This window comes from Tiliqua scincoides, chromosome 5, assembly GCF_035046505.1.
Source record: "Tiliqua scincoides isolate rTilSci1 chromosome 5, rTilSci1.hap2, whole genome shotgun sequence".
NCBI lineage: Eukaryota > Metazoa > Chordata > Lepidosauria > Squamata > Scincidae > Tiliqua > Tiliqua scincoides.
This window is the reverse complement of record NC_089825.1, coordinates 40,444,549-40,465,121: the sequence shown is the minus strand read 5'-3', so window position 1 is coordinate 40,465,121 and position 20,573 is coordinate 40,444,549. Positions and strand designations below refer to the sequence as shown.

At 41.5% G+C, this 20,573-nt stretch overlaps 1 protein-coding gene and 1 long non-coding RNA gene across 2 annotated transcripts in view; one reads left to right on the top strand and one right to left on the bottom strand.

The window, feature by feature from the left end:
* Positions 1-245: 245 nt before the first annotated feature.
* LOC136654422 (uncharacterized) lies at positions 246-14,761 on the top strand. The gene is made up of 2 exons (XR_010794604.1): positions 246-456; positions 10,683-14,761. It is a non-coding gene; the product is annotated as an uncharacterized lncRNA (long non-coding RNA).
* The window catches only part of PLCL2 (phospholipase C like 2), a 106,633-nt gene continuing 95,542 nt past the window's right edge, over positions 9,483-20,573 (bottom strand). Inside the window, exons 5-6 of the mRNA XM_066631440.1 lie at positions 18,657-18,766; positions 9,483-10,830 (exon numbers count right to left, since the gene is read on the bottom strand). Of these exons, the coding sequence (XP_066487537.1) occupies positions 10,651-10,830; positions 18,657-18,766 (290 nt within the window). The 3' untranslated portion in view covers positions 9,483-10,650. The remainder of the gene's footprint in view (positions 10,831-18,656; positions 18,767-20,573) is intronic.

Sequence of the window (20,573 nt, the reverse complement as noted above, 5' to 3'; positions counted from 1 at the left end):
TCTCATAATAAAAGCTTGTATCTGTATGGAATTTATGCAGTCAAATGACATTTAGAAACAGCACTGAAAATGGCTGTATGTAAAACACCATTAAGTGCATCTCGTTTTCCTGATAAACTCTCTGCACTGTTAATCTCACCCGCCTCTCCCATGCAGGCTCACTCATCACCCTCTTGGTTGTAGTGACGTTCTGTGGCATTTAAATGTCTCGCTAGGAAACACTGTTCCTTCCTTCTAGTACATATCCCCATTTACACTGGAGGCAAATTCTACACAGCAGAAGAAACCTCTTGAGAGAGAGTGCGTTGGAGTGATGAGAGGACACAGTCTGTGTTGGCAATGATGTCATCATCAATGGAGATCGAGCAGTTCAGTTGTAAACACCATCTGAAAGCAAAGATATTTCTAATGGGGGAAATCTCTCAGGAGCAATGTGATCTTCCCAGACCTAGCCAGGTAAGGCTTAGCGCCTTATTTGCAGTACAGTTTGGGAGTTATGATGAGGAGTCGTCTTAGATCTGTTGACAGAGAAGCCTTCTGAATTATTTGTGGAGCGTGCATGTGATGTTAGTGGTGCTACAGAGTTCAAACTTGTTTATGTCTGCAACCCTTCAGAGGGCAGCAGCCACTTGTGTAATGTACAAACACAGCTGGTGAAAGAGAAGATAAAAACTTGGTTTACTTTATGTCAGGTGGTATCTAACCACTCTCTGAAGCACAGTGCACTAAGCTGATCTACTTCATAACTAAATATGTGCAGCAGTCTTTGACTGTGTCAGACTATTGAGCCATCCTCGTATGTAGGAAACTGCCTTCTAAAGTGAAACCATTGGTCCATCTAATTCACTACACTATTGTTGGTATTGATCAGCTACAGATCTTCAGGGCTTCTAGAGTTCAGGGCTATACAGAGTTCCCTGGGAAAGTATGTGCACCATGAATGAACTATAGCTCCCCCCATGAATGGTTGATGATCAAGCTATCCTTCAGTAGAAAAGTGGTTTCTAAAACAAATTCAGTAGCCCCCCGCCCCCAGCTCTCAAAATGTTTTACAGTAGTGCCATAGTTATACAACATGTTTTGAGACAGAGGTCTTGCTTGTATGGCTGGCAAAATTGAAGCCCATTGTGGGCAAATCTGGAAGAGACAGGCTGAGTATGCATGCAAAGTCACCCTTGCTTATAATGTGACTTGGAAGCCTTTGCTCCTCATAGTCCTTGGATTGGAGGAGTGGGATGAGAAGCAGTGGAGGACAGTGGCAGAGGAAGGTGAGTGTCCCTGCCAACCTCCTGCCTGTGGCAACTTACTCAGTCACAGCTTCATGGATGGTCCGATCCAGATCATGGCTTGTGACCCTACACTGGAGCAACAGTTCATAAGCACCAAGAACATGTGTAGAGGCACTGCAGTTCTCAGCACTGGACATGATATTATTTCATGTGTCAGAAATTTAATAAAACCACCCCCTCCACTAAACCCACTTTAAAGACAAGGCTCCTGGCCGATTTACACCTTAAGTATCTGGTGTTGTTTTTTCTCCAAAGCCTAGTGATTAGGCCACATCTGATGACCAAGTCAGGCTTGATCTGAATCATCGACATGTCATATCAATATCCTCATCCATATTTGTAGTGTAGTTGCACTATTGGCAAGCCTAACATTAAGAACTAGTACCATTGTATAAATTATAACCAGCCCTAAAGAAGCGGCAGTAGCCATCTCCTGAAAATGTCTTACTGGATTGTTTTTTTTTAGCCATCTGAATAATGTTATTTTTAAAATTTCTGGTGTGCCTTGCCTCACCCCATTAATTACTGGGATTACTGTTGACAATTGATCCACCTGCAAAGCTCAATCGCACCAAGGTGGCTTTTGTAGCAGTGCTACCCTGAGTTGGGCTTGTGGAGTTAATTTCATTTTTGCCAAGTAACCTCATTAAGTGGTCTGTGTAATTCTGAGAAAGCACTGCAACTGACTTGCCTTAGTCATCATTAGGCTAAAGAGCTCACAATTGATGGAGATAATTTTGTGGTAACTAGCTGTAATCTTTTTCAGCCCAATATCCATTTGCAGGAAGTATTTCAATTAAATCAATAAGGGAGTAAGTGTGCCTTTGTTTTGTTTTTTAAATGGCGTTTAAGTGATTTGGCAGAAACTGAGCAGTACACTGAGGAAGAGAAAGCAGTGGCTGGGGTTATTAAAGGCCTCTAACCTACTATGAGGAAGATATCTTCTACCATCTGAAGATGAGATTTTCCTTTTCTAGGCAGGAGGGGTTAAAGACACTCCAACCACTAGCTAGTACTACCAATTTGATATCTATTGGCTTTTCACCTAGTGAAACACCTCAAATTAATCTCCAGCTTTGCTAAATATAAGACTACCAGGTTTTTGTTTGCTTATTTTTTGTTTTCTTTTAGACACCTGCTCTCTGTCTTATAAGGGCCTGTGTGCTTCAATGAGCAACTGATAACAGGAAACTCCTAGAACAGGCCTGCGGGCTGGACATGTCCTGTAGAAGCTCTTTATCCAGCCCCCATGATAATTGGACTGTCCAAGCACTGCCCTTTCAAGTAGAGGCATCCAAGTGCTTGCCCTTCTGCTGAGGTGCCACTTTGCAGACCAGCTCTCAGCAGCTGAACTGCATGGCTGAAAGGGTGGCCCACATGATAATTGGCTCTCCCATATCTTGAAAATATGATCAAGATTCACATATTTTTCTCTTCTGTAATTTGCAGCTAATTAGTTCCTATATGAGAAAAAAAAGTACTTATTTCTGGCTCTCAACTGTTTAATGACACATTTCCTGCTTAATGATAGCACTTCTGACCTTCAGCAGGTGCCACAAATGCTATTCAGCCCACTGTATGAGTTTGACATCTCTATCCTAGATGTTATATTTGCTGAAACTACTACATTGAAGCCTCAATTTAACAGATCTCAATCTGGTGGCCTTTGGAAGTAATGGGCAAGTTCTGCTGTCCACAAGGGTCTGTTAAACCTTACTTGACAGAGCTCCTTCAGTAGCACTCAGGGAACTTGGCTTCCCTACCTTGCAAGGTGCTGGGGTTCTCCGCTCCACCCTTCAGAGTGCTCTAGGAATGAAGGCATTTCTCAGTTTCTGAGGACACGCTAGTAATGGAGAGGAGAGCTCTCCAGTTCTATGGTGGCCTCAGAAATGGAGAAACATCTCCGTTTCTAGAGCACCCTGTACATGGACAGAAAGATTGGCAGCCCCATTGCCGTGTGAGTCCTGAGCCCCCCCTCCTACACTTCCCTAGAGAGCATCATCAATGGTACCACTTCTCTCTCCACCAGCTTACTCTAGGTGGTTACTCCATTCCTAGAACACACTGCTGGGGAGCAGAGCAGAGTGGATGTGCTCAAGGTACTACCTAAGGTAGGGGTCTAATGAAGTCATGGGAAAAACTTGCTCATATTTATTGGTCTTTTCCCATTAATGGATATTATTAGTACACTAATTAAATCTTGAGTTCAATGAATTGCTGTATCTTCTTTGCCCCAGAAGCTCTGGGTACAATGTGTGATCATGTCTAGCAACTGGTGACACTGATCAACATGAGCCTCTATAAAGGCTTCTAACCCCATCTTCAGATTTTATAAAATGCCGAAGACTTAGAAACCATGTCACCAAACCTTCTCCCTCCACACCCATCCTACCCACTATTTTGCGTTTATTTACTAATTTAAAAAATATATATATATAAACACATCCAGCCTGGTGAAGAGTTCTAGATAGTTTGCCTCAGGGAGCACATAAGACAGCAAGATACGTGCATCCTGGTGCCACTTCCTTGCACCTGACATTCTGAGGTAATGCTCCTGAATCCTGTTTCTTGACAACAATAAAAGGTACAGGAGCACCTGACCACCCAAGACAACACAGAGCTTCTGGGGTACACATACACATAAACCAAATCCTCACCAATGTACTCCAGGTTTTTTCACAGTTCTGGTAATGGCCTTTATGCTTGGACTGGTGTGTTGGCATCCTTCAGTCTTGGAAGACTATGGTATTGCGCTCTGAATGGTGGTTCTGGAACAGAGTGTCCTCTCCAGTGCGCGAAGCCTGGGTAAAGTAGGTATGGAGGATAGGCTGTTTCCCATGCAGCAAATCCCCCCTCTCCACGTCGCTGAAATGGTCCAATGGAAAGGCAGAGGCCAATACGGTTGGTTCCAGCGGCGTCGCAGGAGTTGCCAGAACGTGACTGTGTTCAGCCATGAACTGCCTCGGGGACTGCGGCTCCAGATTTTGCCTCAAGGTTGACTCCTGAAGTCTTTTCCATAACTGGATGTAGCCACAAGGCAGTGGAGGTTTGGGATCAGAGTTTTCCTTCTCTCAGATGAGCTGCCTTCCCAGGCTAACAAGTTCCATCTACCTGGTGGCTGTTTAGTCGCCTCTTACGACAAGTACAGCCAAACTGAGGGCCTATTCTTATCCCCATGCTTGGACTACAGACAGGCTTTCCAATGTGCTTCCTGAGTCAGAAATTGTTCCAGATGCACCAGCAACGTTGCCCAGAATGCATCCCTGGGTTCACCAATTCATTCCTAACCCATCTTAACAGCAGTTTGTGACAAGGTATGTCTTCCTAAACAGGGAGTCCCAGCAACTCTACCACCAGACATCTGATTTTGGAGTTCTTAGGACTGGGTTTTCCATTTCTGTTCAGCAGAAGACCATCATATATCTCAGAGCAATATAAATCAGATAAAAAATATTGTTTCTGTCTCCACAGCTAATAGCATCCATGGAGTATTTCATTTCTCCTGTCCAGTGCAATTAATGGAGACTATTGCTAAGGCACATGAGATCAGCACACACACAAAGAGCTTAAAACGTGTGGGGGTGGGGAGCCACTAGTGATTTTTGCCAGGAAGCCATCTCCTGCATCTTGAGTGCTTATGTTTTATCAGCTGATTCTTTGGACTAAGACAGCACCTTGTATGTCTACAACATACAAGACAGTTATATGTCCTGCGCTCCCTCCTCATGCCACAGTTCTCCATCGGTGTGCTGCCCACCATCAGTTCACATCAGCTATATTTGGTATTGGATTGCCTCATTGTTGTCATGCAGTTGAAAGAGATGCAGCTCTGGTAGTCTTCATTCCTCTGGTTCCCACAGTTAATAAGTAAATTTAAGGTTCCACAGAAAAACACAGGAAGAGGTGGGCACATGTTGTGCATTTACTGAATGCCCCGAACCAAATATCTGGGAAGATCTCTGTGGTTTTCCTCCAGAATTGGCCTGCTCCATCTGCAGAGCAACATGTGAAGTTATTATTCAGAAGAAGGAAGCTATGCAAGGCTGAAGAAGGGCCACCACAAACAGAATTGCATCATGAAAGGAAACCATTGCACCGGGCTCTTCCTGTGCTTTCATTAGTTTCTCCTTATAAAGAAAACAAAAGTACACCCAGCATAAATAAGGCACCCAACTTCCCAATTAGGATAGTTGTGTTTTGAGGTATAAAGACCACGCAGCCTGGCCTGAAACTCTCGTACTTTTAAGATGCACACACCAGAGCGGAGTGAACTAGATAAGTGTGAACCTCCCTTGCAGTGGACACAACAAACAACAAACATTTTTAAACAAACAGTGTTTAAAAATACAGGAGCTCAAAGTAGAGGTGATTTATGGAAGCCTGGCAGAAATGAGACAGCAGAATTGTTAAAATTAAAAAAACTAGAGCAAACGTTAGTAGACCACTACAAACTTTTATGAAAAAGGCATCATAACCAGCGCCCCCTTGCTTTATGTGTGTGTTAGTATACAGTTGGCCCTTGTTATATGTAGGGGATCTGGTCCTGGACTCCCCTTCGATAATCAAATCTGCAGGTCCAAGCCACAGAGGATCTCCGGACAGAACCGTCAGTGCCTTTCTCACATGGCCTCTCTGGGCCTCAGAAAGCCTCCCAGATGCAACTGGAAGATGCTTCTGGTCATGTCTGGGAGTTGGGGTCCTCTTTCACGGGTTCAGTCAAATCTGTGGATTCTGAACCTGCTGATAAAAATGGCCCACCTGTATGTATTCTTAGGTGCTCCAAGACATCTGAAGGTTGGCAACCTGTGATGACAACTTCAGACTCAGAGCAGTTGGCTTAGTGAGCCAAAATTCCATGGTCGGTAAGCTAAACATTGCTAGCCTCCTTTCAATGACAGCAATTCTGAAAGACCAGCTCTGTAATTCAGTGGTTCTCACACATTTAGCACCAGAACCCACTTTTTAGAATGAGAATCTGTCAGGACCCACCAGAATTGATGTCATGACCGGAAGTGACATCATCAAGCAGGAAAATCTTTAACAATCCTAGGCTGCAATCCTACCCAGGATTAAGTCCCATTTACTATCATTGTTAAAAGAATATACATAGTAGCTTGTTCAACGTACAGGTCTGTCACATTTCCCCACATGCTGTCACATACCATGGTAGTATCAAGTCTAATAGGTTAAAAATAAAATATTGAATGAATGGGGATCCACCTGAAATTGGCTTGTAACCCACCTAGTGGGTCCAGACCCACAGTTTGAGAAACACTGCAGTGTAATTGTTTTAACAACAACGTTTGAAAGGGGGTTGGTAGTTCAAACTTGACTCAGGTTAAACACACATAAACACACACACTTGGCAGGCTGCAGGACTGATATCATGCCACAGTGGTAGCAACAAGCACCTACATTAGGCTTGCACTCAGATTGTGTGTGATTTTTAAAGATCGGGACTATTGCCCATGTAATATTACCCACCCATGCACCCCACAAACAAAAGAAAACATTGCATGGGCAGGCCTTAGAGCCTTTTCACATTTTAGCCAGCATTTCAGGGAACATGCCACTTCAGAATGCCATACAACTTAATACTGTACCTTGTTACTGAAGAAATTCTAATTATGCAAGTCTCCTCACTCTCCTTGTATTATTAGAAACAAAATTGCTCTAATGCTTGCATGATAAACTATGAAGACCATTGCCTAGGGCCTCCAGGCAAAGACTACAGTAATACTGGTTAAGAAAGCAGTCAACAGTATAGAATCAATTAAAATACCTTAAGGATTAAAAAAAAAAAAACCACCACCACAACCTTCTGATGCCTGGTAGCATAGGAATGTAAAATGCTATCTTATGCTAAGATAGATCACTGCTCTACCTGGCTCAGTCTTGGCTCTGAGGGGTTTCAGGCAAGAATCTTTCCCAGCAATGACAGGGAGCGAGCCTGGGATATTCTGCACATGCTCTATTGCCACTGCAATAGCCTGCAAGCCTTACTCTTCCTAACAGATAAACAGCTCTGCATAGAACATTGTTCACAGGTGTAGCATAGTGGCTAACAGTCCTGTCCTAACTAATTTTCCAGCCCCATTACAGCCATATTGGGGGGGGGGGTGTGCCGCATTCTGTGGTGGGGGTGCAGTCATGGAGACCTCCTCAGGATAAGGGAATTTTTTCCCCCTTATCTCAGGGTTGTACTGTGGCTGCATTGGCACTGGAAACTTGGTTAGGATTGGGCCCTAAGAGACTGGGAGCCCAATCCTATCCAACTTTCCAGCACTGATGCAATTGAGCCAACAGGGTGTGTGCTACATTCTGTGGTGGAGGGGGCAGTCACAGAGTCCTCCTCAAGGTAAGGGAACTTTGGATCCCTTATCATGGGGCTGCATTGGTGCTAGAAAGTTGGATAGGATCAGGGCCTGAGTTACAAATGGGAACTGCCCAGGTTGCATCTTGCCTCTGCCGTGCATTCTTATGATCAGATGGTTTTGGGCCTTGGCTCTCTAGCTGCAATATGGAATAGTACTTACTTTTACCTTACAGGGTTGTTGTTAAGGGGATCATCAAGATAAGACACATGAGCACATGCAACAAACATTATGCAAATGTTAAGTATTATTTACTTGCTGAATGACTTTTGGTTAGTACTCTAAGGGCCAAAGTACATCTTGCGTGAAATGTGCACTTTAGCCTTGTGTGCTTGCTTTTTCTAAGTGAAATAGAAGTCACAAGGTGTGGAATCTCGCAGGACCGTGGGGGGACGGGAGGATTAAAGTTCCCCTACCTCTGCAGTTGCATTGCCCTTACCTCAGTGCTGGAAAAGTGGTTAGGATTGTGCCCTTAGGTAAAAATGCTCCGAGTATATAAACACCCAATCTCTTTTTTAAAGTACGCATTGAGGTTCCAGTCCTGCTCCATTTCAACACACAACTTGGGTTCTTATCCTTCCTCAACAATCATTTAGAAGTCCTGTTTTTCATTCCATCTGCAGGGTTAAGGAGGAAAATGTGACAATAGCCCATGCCATAACAGAAAGACTTGATGATTCCCACTCTCTTGCCCTAGCTGGAGTTTTAAGGGCTTTTTACATCAGAAAATCCTTACTAATTGTTTTTCCCGTGCTGTCTCTCAAACTTTTCCTTGTGGAAAAGTGAAGACCAGAAGAGAATGACCCATTCAAGCGCTCTAGGTGCGCAAGAAGATGGCAGGCAGTGACAAGCCTCATACTTAGCAACTTCAACATTAAGAACCCAACCCCACCACATTGGTTGCTGTTTATTTTGCAGTGACTTCTGTTTTCAGCAGAAGCACAAAGTTTATTTTGGACAGCTCAGATTTGTGTGACTAGATATGCACTTATGAGAGCATTTGTACTTTAACATAGAGAAGAATTCTAGTTAATGAGTTCTTACTGCTGCTTCCACCATAAAATTTTGTCCCTCCCAGGAAAGACTTCTCCTTGTATTAGAGAGATTAGACTAAGGTTGGATTTGTGGGGTAGAGACAGGTATCCTGTTACCTGCTCAAGTGGCCTTTCTCCAAGGACGATGTCCTCCAGTGTTTCCTAGTCTGATCCCCAGTTCAGACTGTAACCCAGTTTTGAATTATTAAAGACATAGGCTGCAATTTTGCAGTCATTTATACCAAACTGAAATTCTCTTTCAGTAACACTTTCCTAGAGAGAGGATCTAAAATGGGGCATATGGTATTTTCACTGAACAAGCTTTGCTGGAAGGAAGCTTTTGAGATACACAGAACGCTGGGACATTTTTGGATCCAATCTGTCTTTTCCAAGTCAACACAGAAAATGTTCACTCAGTTTCAGGGGTGGATATGCTTTAAGCTTCTGGAAGCTATTGGGGGGGGGGGTTTAGAAGCTTTGGGAGCAGCCTGTGCAACATAGCGGCATGGAGAGACAGAGCAAGATGCAAGATGGTAGCTTGTCCAATAACTTACATTTTTCACACACAAAAAGAAAAAACCTCAGTGTACTCTGCTCAATATGCTGCCCATTTGTCAGATGAGGCCTGGCTGGGATTTTACCTGGGTTCCTGGAACAGTAGCTGGGGAGGACAAAAGGAAAAATAAAGGCAAACTACTAAGGTGGAGAGGGTGAACAATCTTTGGGCTAAGGTGTCAAAGCCATTGAACAAAAAGACCATTTAAATCTCTGAAAACTCACTTCAATTGCTTCAAATTTATTGCACCTTGTGATGTCAAGCCCCATTTTATTGTTTATAGCAGAAACATTAGGAGGCAGACCTTGATTTGTATATTCGGTTTACAGTGAGGTTATTAACTGCAGTATGACTAAAACAAAAAAAAAAGAAATAGAAATGTGTGTTAAAACCATGTATTGGAGATACTGGCTTATCTGGAAGCTTTTTTTTTTTTTTAACCCAATTATTTAAAACCTGAAACAAACAATCAAATCAAACCAAACAAAAATAGTTCAGGCCATTTACATGGAAATAGTATCATAAAACATTTTAATATCAACACTTCTTCACTTCCACAAAATGATAAAACTATTTACAACATTTTGCTTGCTGTTTGGTCACTTTTACGTTAGCTATAGACATCTGCAGGTGTTCTTCGGTGGAAAAAAGTATGTGCCTCACACAGGCATCGAATGACAGGCTGATTGCACATGTTCCTTCTATGCAATGGCTCTCCCACAGTGCACTGTGCCAGGAGTAAGCACTTTGTATTTACATTCCCCTTATTTATTTATGGCTCAAAAACAACAACTAAAAGAAACCCAAAACAACAGTAGCACTTTCAGACCCAAACACTGTGAAGTTATCAGAATCGGACCATTTTGTAAAATCTGTGCATTTCTTAACATTTTCAGCCCTGATTTTTTAAAAAGTCAGGTGTGCAACAACATGTCCAATTGCCACAAAATACTATAGAACTGCACTGCCCCTAAATCAAAGAAACTGCAATGCACACCTAAATTTTTCCCAAAAATCAAGGCACTTTACTGAGCAATGACAAAAGCTCCTTCCCTTGCCATTAGAGCAAATTTCCACTTGGGAAAACACATTTGTTTCTGTATTGAACAACAATGATAATTTTCTGCACAAAGGTTATTGAACTATGACATCTTTTACACATATACAGAGTGTTTCAGCCAGCAGTATTATTTTCGTGTTAAAACAATTCCAAGGCTCTTGCACAAAGAATTGCCAGTACATTCACAGTTTTTATGGATTGTAAATTAGCTCCCCCAGTTGTGCTTTTAAAATTCCAGGAGTTCCCCCACCCCACCAATAGTAAGTGCAAAGCAAAATGTCCTGTGCAGCTACAATGGTTGTAGAGTTATAAACTCCATAATGATGAGAATGTTCTTTCATTGTCCATTTTCTTCGCCTGTTTTTTCAGGTATAGCCTCCAGGCTTCGGCGGGGTTTTGAAACTTCAGCATTTTCAGATCCTGGTTTATTCAATCCACACGAAACAGTGGCATAATGGATTTGCTTCAGATTCTCCAATGCCTCATTTTTAGCATACTTGAGAAGATCAGCTTGTCCCTGTGAAGAACAAAAGCAGGCACAACTATCAATAATGAGAGTATCTTCTAGTAATGATAAAAAGTACAATAGCTCAGCTCATGAACATGAAAACCAGATTACTTTGAGCTACAGTTCACACAAACACAAAACGGGACTGCTCTACCTACAACCAACTGAATACATTACAAAGCCAAGAATCTTTCCCACCAAACTCCTCTTGGCAAAGGACTTTTGCTAGAGTTTCAAATGTTTGGGATAAAATCCAAGGACCCATTGAAACCATAAGGAATTTATTATTGCTTGCAATCCAGCAACAGCAGTGCCCCATATGTATTGGTTTCTGTTGCTTGCTTCTAAGAGGGAATGAAAACACTGTATATGAGAGCAGAAATGCCCGACTTTTAGAAACAAAGATAATTCCCTGCATGCCCAGAAGCCTTCTCTACAGGCTGAAAATGTAAGAACTGTTGGGCTTGTTCACTACTGTTCAGCTGGAAATCTGTGTATGGGTTACCATATAAAGGGGGGGGGGAAGGAGCAATTCTCCAAAGACTTTAGAATGTCTGTGACAGGAGGATCATTTTAGGAGGAATCCAGAGACAGCCTGGTTTAAAGCCTATCAATAAGCCTGCAAATTAATTATGCCAGGTATGAGGGATTTCCATCCTGGTTTCTTACTGAAGGTGGGATTGCATATTTAATAATTACGTTATTTCTACCATTTAATTGCTATTATATATAACTGTATTTGTGCGCAAATATATAGAGAGAACATTCTCTGGAGCAGGATGTTGGCCAGGTTGGCCACCAGCCTAGGAGAGTGAAGTCCCCAGTAGCTGTCAGTCACTGCAGTTTCTGCTTATTATTCCACCTGATACGAACACTGGGAGGAGTCGCTGCTGCCATAAGCCATCAACCATAATCTAGGCAGAGATGGGGGGACAGTTCAGACCTTTGCCTTGGGTAGACGGCCAACCTGCCAAGCTGGCCCTGGTGTCTCCAGGAATCTGCATCAATCTGCAGGTCACAACTGAAAGCAATCCTGAAGATTTTTACTGAGTCTTCTAGGCTAGCCATGGGCCGGGGGGGGGGGGGGTTGGAATCTTCAGGAATAGCATCAGCTGGAGTTGGCAACCCTCACCGCAGGCAGATGTCAGAGCAGCCTGGTTTGAACCCTAATGATAAGCATCTGAATTATTTCAGGGGACTGCAACAGGGATCTGAAGCAAACAGGAGAACTGAAAACTACCAGATTCGTACTTTTGGACACTGAAGTTTGGTTTAGACATAATCTGAAACCATGGTTAGCGTAACCTCAGTTAAGAACTCAAAGCATGGTCTGAGCTGGCAGGCAAGCAGGCAGGCAGGCTATGGTTTATTGCTGCTTGCCTGCTTTTGTTTCCCATCTGCTCGGGACTAGGCTTTATAGTGTTGTACATTCGCTGTTATTGCTTCTTGAGGTGGAGCAATAATGGTGTGTGAATTCAGGCATAAATGCAAAACCACTGTTGAACAAACTGAAGTCTGCAAAGCAACTTCAGATTGTGAGTTAGGAGATCCTGGTTTTTGGGTCTCAAACAAACCATGTTTTATTGGCAACTTCAGGATTGGACATGCCATAAACCATGGTTTCACACAATTCCTGAACACACTCCGTGTCTAAAGCAGTTACTGTTGCTGTTGCCCTCTGGCAAAGGTGATTAGCAAGCCTTGTCTACTCTCAGTGGAGACACCCTGGTCACCTCTGCCAAGTATAGCCACAAATTGTGATTTGTTGTTTCCCACCTGCTTGAGACTCAGCTTCATAACAGGAAAGGGAAGCACATGGGGAGGGTGGGAGCTGCTAAATACAGGCAGCCACAATGGTTGCTTGACAAGCAAAGCCATTCAGTTATTGTGGAATACATACTAGAAGTCCCTATGTGACCCCACTTGAGTCTGAAGTGACACAAGCAATGGTAAGGTTTTGGATTATTCAGTTGCCTTGTCTAGATGCACAGGCAGAAGAATTCTGTTTGCACACTGAAGTTCTTGCACATGTAAGCAACCACTGGTGGTGAACGGTTTCTTGAACATGAATTGTGCATTTGTCTTGTTAAGAAATGCTGTCTATGTGAAAGACATGGACTAGAATTTATTTTGGTACTTGTCACCTCAGTACAAGAGGTGGTAAGAAATGCCATTTTCAGTAGCAGTTCCTATGAACTGCTGGAAAGATGGCAACAAGTTCCTCTCAAAGTATAAGGAAAATGGCATCCAGGACAATTTCCTTTACATTTTGTTAAGATGAAATGTTTAACAGAGCAGAAACCCACAAAGGCAGGCAGAACTGGAGGAGAAGGCAGAAAGTGCACCCCTTGAGACTACGTTTCTCTTGGAGAAAGAGCCTGGAGAAATATGTATCAGTTAAGAACATATAGCAGTTCTTCTCAGCACTAGGAAAAATATTAATTATTCACGTTTCCATCCAATAAGAAAATATTTTTACAGATCCAAGTGAACTAAATTACTTTTGCCTGAGTCACACAACTGGAGAATTAAAAAAAAATTTTTTTAAAGAGACTAGACGTTTGTTCTGTAACGGAGAACATCCGTGGAATTTTGGCTTCAATAACATTCTTTAATCTGTCAAAAGAAAACTGGTGGTTTTCTTTTTCCCATAAGATGGAAACAAAGAAAGTTAATATAAAACATTCTAATAGAACAGATGAATCACATGTACGTTATCACAAATATTTCCACAAACTTCAGCACTCCACAGTTTATTTTGACTGTTATTTAGTTCATTTGACTAGAGTTTGTTTAAACCTAAGCTAGTCAAAATTGACTTTTGCATTTGCTAAAATAAACTGGGTAAATTACATGTTAGGGGCAATCTGCAAAGCATTTGGAGTCCAAGTGATATGAACAGAAGCTTTAAATAAGAAGCAATTAAGTACTTCTTATCTGAGTTTTTATTACCCCAGTTTACCAAAAAATAGAGTTAGCTAGATTTGCAAGACAAGAAACTGAGAAGGAGCTAGCAACTAACTTTTCTCTCCCATCCATCTCCGGGGGGTGGGGGGAGACATGGACCACACACAACCTCCTTCCGATTCCAAATAATTTATATTTGCTACCACACAGTTGCAAATGTAATACAGTATATCCTTCCCTCTTTATATATACCTACTCAGTTTCTGAAAATGGTCCCTATAGTGAAAATTTGGATGAGTACAATTCTGTACGAGTGGATGATGAGCACCCCTGCTAACTAGGCAAAGAGGTACCTCTTAAAGTGGTGTATATTTAGCAGGGAGAGAGCAACTGTCCCTCTTTGCCTCAGATCAGCATCTTTTCCAGTGGCTGTTGCTGGTGTCTCTTCCGTGTTGTTTTTTTAAAGATTGTGAGCTCTTTGGGAACAGGCAACCATTGATTGATTGATTGATTGATTGATTGATTGATTGATTGATTGATTGATTGATTGATTGATTGATTGATTTTATTCTGTAAACTGCTTTGCAAATTACTCTGGTTGAAAAGTGGTGTATAACTATTCTTAATAATAACAACAAATCAAAATAATTGATATGGCTATACCAAGTGATAGGAGAGTAGAAGATAACTGTAAAAAATAATACAAATATTTATAAATAGAAATTGAAAGTTTGTGGCAGAAGTAGACCAGAGTAATCCCAGTGGTGACTAGTAACCTTGGTGTAATTCTAAAACATCTTGAAGAGCACCTTAAAAGCATAGGGGCCAGAGAAATTACCATCCTCCAACTACAAAAAGGGGATTTACTGGGAACAGCTTACATTTTACGATGGTATTTATAACATCAAAATATTATAAAAGTCAGGCACCCCAGGTCTTTGGGAAGGACTCAATGTCTAGAGGGGGAAAAAAAAACCAGTTGATAACACCTATCTGACTGTGTAAAAAATAATAATAAATATTTTTACATTAATTTCAATGGGAAAAATTCTAACATATTCCCAAGCCATTCCAAGTTCACTCAAAAAACACCCTAAATGCCGAATACCATAAGGAAGAAGCTGTGCAACATGATAAGATAGAACAACAATATTATACATCATCAGTAAAGTGTTAAAATCAATGATTAAAAAAATGTTTCAGAAGTTGTAGCATCATATAATGAGGTTTAGCACCTCAAGCTTTAGTTGCAAACTATGAGCAACTCTCTTACATTTCACTTGCTTTTCTACTTTTTCCAGATATTTTTCGTCTTCTTCTTTAGGACCCATATTCACAGTAACTACAGAAATACAGCACAAAAACAGATACACTATAGAAGGGAGCTTGTAATGCATGTGCCTTGAAAGCACGGGGACATGCTACTCATCCAGCACTGCTTCTTAAATGAAGGGTGCTTCTTCCCCTGCTGTGCTTGGTCTTGAAGACCATCCACCAAAGCCTGCAAGAGCACACCCAAGAACAGGAACCTTCTGGACCTCTATCCTACCAAGGGGAGAAATCTGAAATTTGATCCAGCCTCCTGGGACACCTTCTTGGACACATGAGGCAAGTTTATCCCCTTCTCTGCCTCTGGAGCTCAAAACGGAGTGGAGGTATACCCGTAGAGTAAAATAGGAGGTAGACCATGCCTCCATGAAAGACTTGGTCCTTCACCCCCCCCCCCCCCATTTCCAGACCTTACATCAAAAATCTTGGTATGAATAAAGTAGGAGGGTATTATATATGCAATATGTATAAGTGAAAATAGCCAGAGTATTCATAAAGAAGAAAGAGTGTACTTGCTTCTGCCAAAAATATACCACACTCCATCCTAATCCAGAGATCTGCAAGGGCTGCATAAATTTGCAAGCATTATGTCTGGATCATAGAGAAACAAATGTATTGAACAAGCACCAGTATAAGGAAGCATCTGCAGTTCCTTGTGAGTTACAGGGTTATATAATTTCTGACGCTGACCTTGCAGACCAGTTAATCAACCAAGCCAAGCATTTGCTAAAACAGAAATGCTTCAACTAGACTGTAATTGGTCTACTAAGCTGCTCTTACACTACTTAATATGGCATCCTCAACCGCTCGAGTTCACTGTTACTGACAGGCTAAACACATTTCAGAAAAAGAAAGATTAACAAAGAATCCTGGAAAGAAAGTATTTTAATGAGATACAGCCCTCAGTAGCAGGTTCTGCAGGTTACAAAAAACAATTTGATGGAAGACAAAAAAGCTAATATTCCCCCCTCCCCCAATTTCTCTGAGAGAGAAATATGGGTATTCTGTTTGTACCCCTCAGCTTTAAATAGTCACCAGTAAATGCAACATACAGCACAATCCTATGCATGTCTACACAGAAGGAAGTTGCATTGTATTAAATGGGTCTTACTCTCAGGAAATTACATCTAGGACTGCATTCTTAAAATCTGGAAACTGAACCAGTTTGTCAATATACACAGCTGCATAAAATCCTACCATTTTTTCCCCAAAAAAAGCAGCAGACACTACACAAGAGCCAAAGAAAAAACTGGCATTTAAGTGGGAATGGTATTGCATCTTGTGAGAGAGCCAATTTAGTGCCATTAACATCTCAGTGCAGAGAATCTCAAATGGGTGTCGCAACACCCCAGCCCCAGAAGCTCTGACCCTATCCCCTGACGGGGTGACACTCCTGCAATCATGCCAACACTGGAGACATCAGGGCTATTTTTAGACTCATTGAAGCTCGAAGTCATTCACCAAAGTTTTCATCACAAAACCAGAAGTGGGTTGTGTGAGCATTTCCCAACAATTCTAAGGTGTGGGGACGCTTGCAGAGGATCCCACAGGCTTTCCCCATCCTCTAAAGGGCATCTGCGGGCGTCCTTGAGTCTAAAACTAACCCTGCTGTCCCCAGCACGATTGCAGGAGTGCTGGCGCCACCACTTTCCCTTCACAGCAAGGACTCCTGGAGAGTTTGGGAACCACTGTCTTAGTGGATGAAAAGGTCGGAAGTGTTAAGTGATGAGGAAGACTAGGATCACTAGAGTCTCCAGTTAAGAGCTGTCACTGGATGAACAGCACAGGACTGTATAGCCATCAGGCTTTGGTCCTGATGTTCTGGAGGTTAATTTGATGAAAATTAATTTCTGAATACTTTTTACGTGTAGAATTTAAAACTATCGGGAAAGTTCATACCTCAGCTCATATCTAGGAAGTGCAAACTGAAAGATGATTTTTTTCTTAACTTGTTCCTTTTATAAAGAACTGTCATTTGGGGCACGATCCATCCCACTACAGGTACTTGAGAGGAACAGCCTTGAATATGACAAAAACAAGAAAACGCTGGTTGTAATTGATGGGAGATGCGTGGGAGAAATAAGATGAGGGTTACAGTTTATATGTTGAACATATTTCTGCAATAACAAGCCTGTGAGTGGGAAAAATGAGGCGAAGAGGAGGTGAGATGAAATTGTATTTTCAAAAAATTGAAAAGAGGCTTAAAAATGTGTGGGAGAGAAAGAATGGCATGAAATTTCATATCATTAAAATAGATTCCACAGTTCAGTGCAGAGATGAGTTACTCAGCACATAAATAGGATCTTTATCGGTTTGAGAAAGAAAGATGGAGGCTGAATTAGGTGATGATATCTAGGGAGGCAGCTGCACGAACTCTGCCACACTTCTTCATTCTGCTGAATGGAAAACATTGCAGATGACAAATGGAAACTGTTGTGCATTTTAATTGTATATTTCCATATGTAAAATCCCTTGTTCGTTACATGATTTGACATTCAGGCAAAAATGTTTTACAGTTACACACAGAGAAAAAGTGTGAAGCAAGCTTATTCCGTTACTAAAAAAGAAATATGTTAATACATTTTCTGCGTACATCATTAAGTGCTATTGACTGATTTTGAAAGAGCTGCAAAGCATTTCATTTTCTGTCCTTAACTGCATTAATGTTAATACAGCTGCTTTTTTTCTGAGAAGTAAACAGATTTCAAATAGCTACACAGAGCCTCTTTAGAGCCCTTGTCATTCTGCAGAAAAATCAGTGATCACCATGCCAGGCTTATATACAGGAGGTTCAGCTAGCACGGGAACATCTGAAGAGGAAAACATCAAAGACAAATGGAACACCAATACAACTAGCAAACATTATTTTAAATAAAGCTTTAAAGGAACAAGAGAGAGATGGGGGGGGGGCACACTGGCAGCTTCCCTTCTTGAAGAGGAAGGATTCTTCCACCAGAGAAGAAGTCCATTCCCAGGACAAGGCAGCTTTGGATAGGACCCAGAATAATTTCTGATACCTCCTCTAGCTCTATAATTGCCCTTACTCAAATCCTTGAGAGGAGCTTCATAAATCAGTGAACACTCCTGAGTGTAACTGAACTCTTTTTAGTATTCCAGATCCATCTAAGAGTTTCAACCTCTGGCGTGTACCCTCCGCCCATTCCATTGCCTTGTATGGGCATTATGACCCCTCACAACAAATCCTGTGACTTAAATCCAGCTACTGGCACATGGTGTCAATGGGGGAAGAGGCAGCTGAAACTCATAGATGGGTCTGAAATTCAGAAGACAGTTCAGGATCCACTAGATTAGGAAATCTATTTCATTTTCAAAAGTTCTCCTGGATACAGGTTAATACCTTTGCAGAGCAATGTCAATTTGCAAGTGTACCTAACATATAAGACCTGTATATAGACCTCCTGTTCCCCTCCCACTATTAAGTGACTTCACCCCATTCCTTTCACTGTTTACTCAGGAAAGCCACATTTGGTATCCGTCTTGTAATAACTGTGCCCTTTGTAGCCAATTACAACTGGCAACCCATGGTTTAAAACAGAAAACAAAGCATAACTTGTAGTAAACGTTAATAGAGGCATTACCTTTAAGATTGTAATATTCCAGGTAAAACTTTCCACTGCTTTTTGTAGTTTTCTCTCTTTTAAGCCTTCCTTTGTTCCTATACTTTGCAAGTGTTCATGGAACTCCATTGCTGGGAAAGGGAAACAATGTTAAATGTTTTTGTTTTTAATTTTCCAGCTAGAAGAACTCTCTTTCGGGACAGTGCCTCACATCATTAGCTTCCTGTCAACAACTGAACTGTCAGACTTGATACAGAAAAAAAGCAAAGAGGAAAGAAATAAAATTTAGTAGTAGGGAAAGTTGAAGAAACTGTACTCTTCACATACATGCTCAAATCCACCTGTTCTTACTTCTCTGCCCATCTATTACTGCACTCAGGAGTTCCTCTACCAGGTAGCTGGGGGGGGGAGGAAAAAAGAAGAGGTACCCCCAATGAAATCAGACTCAGTTTCTCCTACCCCACCCCAATTTTATTTATTTATATATTCATTCATTGTCATGTATATAATACTATACAAAGCAGTACATGTCTCCCCTCTACTATTAAGCTCACAACAACCTTGTGAGGTGGGTTAAGCTGAAAGAATGGTTTAAGGTTACCCAGTAAGCTTCATAGATCTGAACAAGGATCTGAACCCATGTCTTCTTGGCTTAAGTCCAACTCGCCAACCATAGCATTTTCACACTATTAAGTGCCCAATCTTATCCAACTTTCCAGCATTGATGTAGCTGTGTCAATGAGGTGTGCGCTGTATCCTGTGGTAGAGGGGCAGTCACAGAGGCCTCCTCAAGGTTAGGGAACATTTGTTTCCTTACCTCAGGACTGCATTGTAGATGCTTTGGTGCTGGAAAGTTGGTTAGGATTGGGCACTTATAGCACAGTCCTATGCATATGTACTTAAAAGGAAGTTCCGTTTATTTCAATGGGACTTACTCGCAGGTGTGTATAGGATTATAGTCCTAGTCTGATAAATTACCATTGAACATAAGAACATGGAGTTGGGTTATAAGTGGTTTATTGTGGTCTAAGCTAGCGCCATTACTTGACTTGATATGGATATTCAAAAATATGTAATATTTTCTCTTCCTCATGCCCTTTCCCCTCCCAAAAGGTAATAAAGGAAATCATGATATCATGCCTTTAAGCCACCATGTGGAATTTTGATGGAAATTCTTCTGCTTGTAGCAACCGCTGAGGAATTCTGAGGAAAGGAGAGCATTGCACAAGACTAACTAAACTTCTTAGAGGGGTTCATTCTGTTTTTCTCTCTTTTTTGCTTCTATAAACCAGAAGTGTGGAAGGGAAGTACGGTTCTGTGTTAACACAACTTCAGTGAGCAGGAATACTACATAGAAAAATCTTTGGAGAATGTCCCAATTGGCCATTAAATCACCATACTATATACGTTTTAGTCAGAGCTTGTAATCTCCTCACTTCAGGGCCTCTATCCCTCTTCTGTTTCTTGAGAAGGTAACATTTAACATTTAAAATAATGAGTTATAAGCAGTATACAAAATGTATTCATTTTTACTTAAAAAACTGTTGTCCAGCATTCATTTACAAGGTGTCCAGAAAGCAATGAGAATGATGTTTTAAAAATTCTTTTACTGAAAAATTTTACAATTAAACATTGTCTCCTCCAAGGTATGCACCTTGTGAGTATATACAGCACTCCCAGCGATTTTTCCATTCTTCACAGCATCCCTGGAAGTCTTCAAGTGGGATGGCATTCAGAGCCTGCGTATTGGCTCTTTGGACGTTATCCACACTACCAAAATGGTGTCTGTTCAAACCAATCTTCATCTTTGGGAATATGAAAAAGTTGCAAGGAGCTAAGTCAGAGCTGTAGGGTGGATGGGGAAGCACTGTGATGTGTTTTTCAGCCAAAAACTCTGACAGTCAAAGCACTGTGACAAATCCTGAGTCACAATTTCAT